The sequence below is a fragment of the Nicotiana sylvestris genome, chromosome 3, assembly GCF_000393655.2.
Source record: "Nicotiana sylvestris chromosome 3, ASM39365v2, whole genome shotgun sequence".
Taxonomy (NCBI): domain Eukaryota; kingdom Viridiplantae; phylum Streptophyta; class Magnoliopsida; order Solanales; family Solanaceae; genus Nicotiana; species Nicotiana sylvestris.
Genome location: NC_091059.1, coordinates 23,004,847 through 23,009,219, shown reverse-complemented (window position 1 = coordinate 23,009,219; position 4,373 = coordinate 23,004,847). Strand labels below are relative to the sequence as shown.

Genomic DNA, 4,373 nt, shown 5'->3' with positions numbered 1-4,373 from the left:
CCTGACATAGCCCATGCAGTTGGAGTTGTCAGTAGATACATGTCAGATCTAGGAAAGGAGCATTGAGAATTTGTAAAATGGATATTGCGATATATCAAAGGCACCTCAGGTATGGCACTTTGTTTTAAAAAGAGCAATATTATCTTACAAGGTTTTGCTGATGCAAATTTAGGCGGCGATCTGGATAGTCAAAAAATTACCACGGGCTACGTGTTCACCTTGGGTGGCACTGCTGTTAGTTGGATGTCCAGACTTCAGAAAAGTGTTGTTCTATCTACCTCTGAAGCAGAGTACATGGCAATCTCAGAAGCTAGAAAAGAGATGATTTGGCTCAAGAATTTTCTTAAAGAGCTAGGTAAAGAGCAGGACAATTGTGAGCTTTTCAACGATAACCAGAGTGCAATTCATCTTGCCAAGAATCCAGTGTTTCATGTAAGATCGAAGGATATCCAGTTAAGGTATCATCATATCCGAGAGTTGATAAACGAAGGAACTCTTTCCCTGCAGAAGATACCAGGATCAAAGAACTCGTCAGACATGTTGACCAAAGTTGTCGGTGTTGACAAACTGAGGCTGTGCACTGCCTCAGTTAGTCTTCAAGACTGATATCATGAAGGCGCCACCAGAGAATAGCAAATTTTTTTTTTATTTTCTTTCTTGATGTAACATAGGTTTGAGGGGGAGATTGATAGGACCAAACCCTATTATTGTATGTGAAAGTAGACAAAACAAAAGAAAGAAAAATCAAAAAGAGATGAAAATATGATGTAAGCGCTTACATCGACATTCTTGTGATGTAAGCGCTTACCTCGACATTCTTATGATGTAAGCGCTTACATCGACATTCTTATGATGTAAGCGCTTACCTCGGCAGGGCATTCAAATGCCTATAAATAGGGATCTACATTTTCATTTGTAGATCATCCCAAAACTTCTTCTTTCTCTCTTCAATTAATAAAGAGCTATTCTTTGTGTGGCCGCGGAGTAGGCAAAAATTACCGAACCACGTAAATCTTGCCTTGTCTTGTCTTGTGCAATTTATTGCTTTTCTCTCTTAAATATTCTTTTCCTTCTATTAGGTTGACACACTTCCTAACATTTTCTGACAGTCGCAAAAGAGAAAAACCGGTATCATTAATGTAACACCTTCATTTCTCATCAAGCTAATTTGTGTTCTGATTCATCAACTGCTGCCATAGACAAGATCCTTTAAAACGTTTGCTATTTGTCCAAGTATTCTTTTTCTTTCAATGAGGTTCGTTCCGTAGTTTACAAATTTCAAGGGAAACAAATCCATGCCGCATTCACCATAAAATATATGTGCGCAGGTTTAGTAACCTGGAGAACGAAGCTAAAGGCAAAAATACAATTATCTTATGATCACAAGTCAAACATTTCACGAATTGTGAAGTGTAGATAAGCATATCAAACTCACACGTCACAAGGACACCTTATTCAATATCGTTAATTTGATCACATTTTCCTTTATGCACGCAAGAGAATGGAATTATGGAATACCTACATTCAACTTGAAGTTTATGGAGTTTGTACTATAGTTTAAATCTTCTGGACGTTCGCGTGGCAGGTTGATTAGATCGACATGTAGCTTTTTTTTTTCCATGCTGAAACAAGTTAAAAAGGCTCAATTCTTGATTTGTCTGCAGGAAACAAGCTATTTCAAAAACCCGATACATTATTTCTAATCCATATTCTTCTTTGAGAAAGCTAAACTCAACTTCAAAATGAAAATCTTCAAATTAATGTAGTCTCCATGTCACTTTTACTTATTTTAGATGGCGGTATTCAAGGGCGGCCAGAGAGTAAAGCCACTAAAACGGTGGCTTTAGGCCCCAAAATTTTGGTAGCCCCAATTTTTGTTTCTCAATTCTTATTCGATGTCTGATATTTAATTTGGGACATTGATTAATTAAAATTTGTATTGTATAAAGTCCATTAAAGTGGGAACTGTTCCTTATAAGAGATTTTTTTTCATTCCAAATACTAAAATCGAATACTTCCGATTAAAGAAGGAGATATGTTATCCATCCCACCCCAACTCTTCTCGTGAGACCCCAAATCTTTTTAAGAAAATATTAAGTATTTCAAAGTATAAAAGTAAAATATTTTATATAAAAAAGGATTATATTAATCATTAGAAAATATGTAATACACTTTTAAACTCTATTGTTTTCCTCAGGTTTTCATCATTGCAACAAGATATAGAAACATTAAAAAAACTCTTTTAATCAAAGTTATCAACTTCTTGAATCATATCTATTACTTAAGATCATATTGCACATGAGAGATTAAATGGTTTATGCGAAAATTTTTAAGTAATTTTATTCTCAAAAAGCTAGAAAAATCTACTTCAACTAAAAATATATATGATTTTTTTAGATGGCCTCATATTAAAGTTTAGCTTTAGGCCACCAAACTTATTGAGCCGGCCTTGGCGGTATTATCCGAGCCTTCAGCAACCAAAACATCTGTATCATCACACGGGGTGGATGGATCATCTCCAGGAGTTGAAATGCTTGAATTTTGAATGTCCAACACACTCCTGGTTGTTTTCTGTTGTTGATCAAACATCATTTTCAGCTGTTTTCCTTGTTCTTCAATCCTCAACTGTAACTTTCGCTGAATCTAATTACAAAGAAGACAATTTGAATCAAACAAGATATCTTGAGTCAATTCTTTTGGCTCTCAAAAAGTATCATGAATGAGAGTGACACATGGTAGCAAAACATATTTGGTCCTAATTTTCCAAGGTATGCTAAAATATAAAGTACCTCTAGTTGATCGTGAAGATGCCTCTGGACTTCGAGCTGCATTTGCAGTGCTTCCTTGATTTGCATTCCTCTGCAACACAAGTTCGGATCAGATTTAGTTTCAGCTAAGTTTATCAGGAAAATTAAATGAGAAAGTTGAAAAGGAATATACGTTTTGCTGTCGATCTGTACCACATTATTAGGACTATTTCTTGTTTCAGATGCACCTGCAAGAAGAAAACTCTGAAAGGGGAAGTGAGTGTTATCGCGGTGTTCAGCATCCAAAACTTCTGTATCATCATATGGGTTGGATAGATCATTTCCAGGAGATGAAATGTTTGAATTTTGAGTGTCCAACAGACTTGTTGTTTGTTGTTGATCAAATATCATCTTCAACTGTTTTCCTTGTTCTTCAATCCTCAACAGCAACTTTCGCTGAATCTTGTTAAAAAGCAAGACAATAGGAATCAGGCAGTTTTTTTTTTTCCTGAAGAGGATCATCATTTGAGTGATACGCATATTGGCAAAAGCAAAATTGGGGTATAAATATGTCGGGAATCAAACTAAACATACCTCCAATTTCTCGTGAAGATGCCTCTGGACTTCGAGTTGCATATGCAGTGCTTTCTTGATTTGCATTCCTCTGAAACAGAAGTTTGGATCAGATTTAGTTTCCAGCTAAGTTTATCAAGATGATTTACTAAGGAAGTTGCGATAGAGAACACACGTTTTGCTATCAACTTTTGTCACATTACTTTTTTCAGATTCTCCTGCAGGGAAAAAAACGCTGATCAGTTTGCTTCTTGAATTATTTTGGAACGTAATGAAGTCGTGAAAAGGCATAAACAAGCAAATTAGAGATGTCAGCCTTTAGGACTTGAGCAATATTTCGTCTTGAAACAAACAAGTGTTTTGACAGAAATATTTACCTTGTGCTGGATCTGAGTTGCACTTCTTATTCAAGTCCATCAGCTTCAGTTCAGATTTGGTGTTGTCTTTGAATGATCAATGAATCACAATTAAAATGAAATGGACTCTTTAACTTTTAAACATTCGGAAAGGTAAAGGCCAGCTATCTTTATTTAACAAAATTAATAAAGAATATCGTGACACTATTTCATCCTGGATCCTCCATAGGATATAATATTACTAGGATGATTAATTAAAAGACATCATGAATATAAACTGTTTCCCAAGGCCGATACCAGTTGTTTTTTGTATTTAAACTGTTGGGAATAAACCCCGTAAGAATAATATTTACGGTATTAGTGATAAATGTGGAACACTAAGTTATGGTTAAATCAGCAAGAATAGAAATGCAGTAATAATGACACCAAGATTTTACGTGGAAACCCTTCTGAATAAGGGAAAAAACCACGGCCAAGAAGAACAACTGATATCACTATAGCGAGGAATTTTACATTGTATAGTAACGAGTACAAATACTCCTAAGACCACTACATCCTCAAAAGAAAGAACACTCTTTTGCTTTCTCACCTGACTAATATCTCTCACACTCTATTTTTCTTCACAGACTATTTTCTTATAGTCTATGGAATACCTTGCTCTCTCTCACTCAGATATATTGTCTAAGATTTTTGGTGT

At 35.4% G+C, this 4,373-nt stretch overlaps 1 protein-coding gene across 2 annotated transcripts; it reads right to left on the bottom strand.

Annotated features, from left to right (window-relative positions):
• Window positions 1–2,198: 2,198 nt before the first annotated feature.
• Window positions 2,199–4,373, bottom strand: LOC104219113 (uncharacterized). Of its 2 annotated transcripts, none has more exons than XM_009769742.2 (6): window positions 3,698–4,373; window positions 3,496–3,538; window positions 3,342–3,411; window positions 2,941–3,209; window positions 2,790–2,859; window positions 2,199–2,643 (listed from the first exon to the last, which is right to left on the bottom strand). In XM_009769742.2, exons 1-6 carry the CDS (start codon window positions 3,735–3,737, stop codon window positions 2,422–2,424), a joined length of 714 nt encoding a protein of 237 aa, XP_009768044.1. In that variant the 5' UTR covers window positions 3,738–4,373; the 3' UTR covers window positions 2,199–2,421. The 2 variants fall into 2 exon arrangements, with proteins under 2 accessions (XP_009768044.1, XP_009768045.1); XM_009769743.2 differs by having other exon boundaries at window positions 2,941–3,203; window positions 3,698–4,362.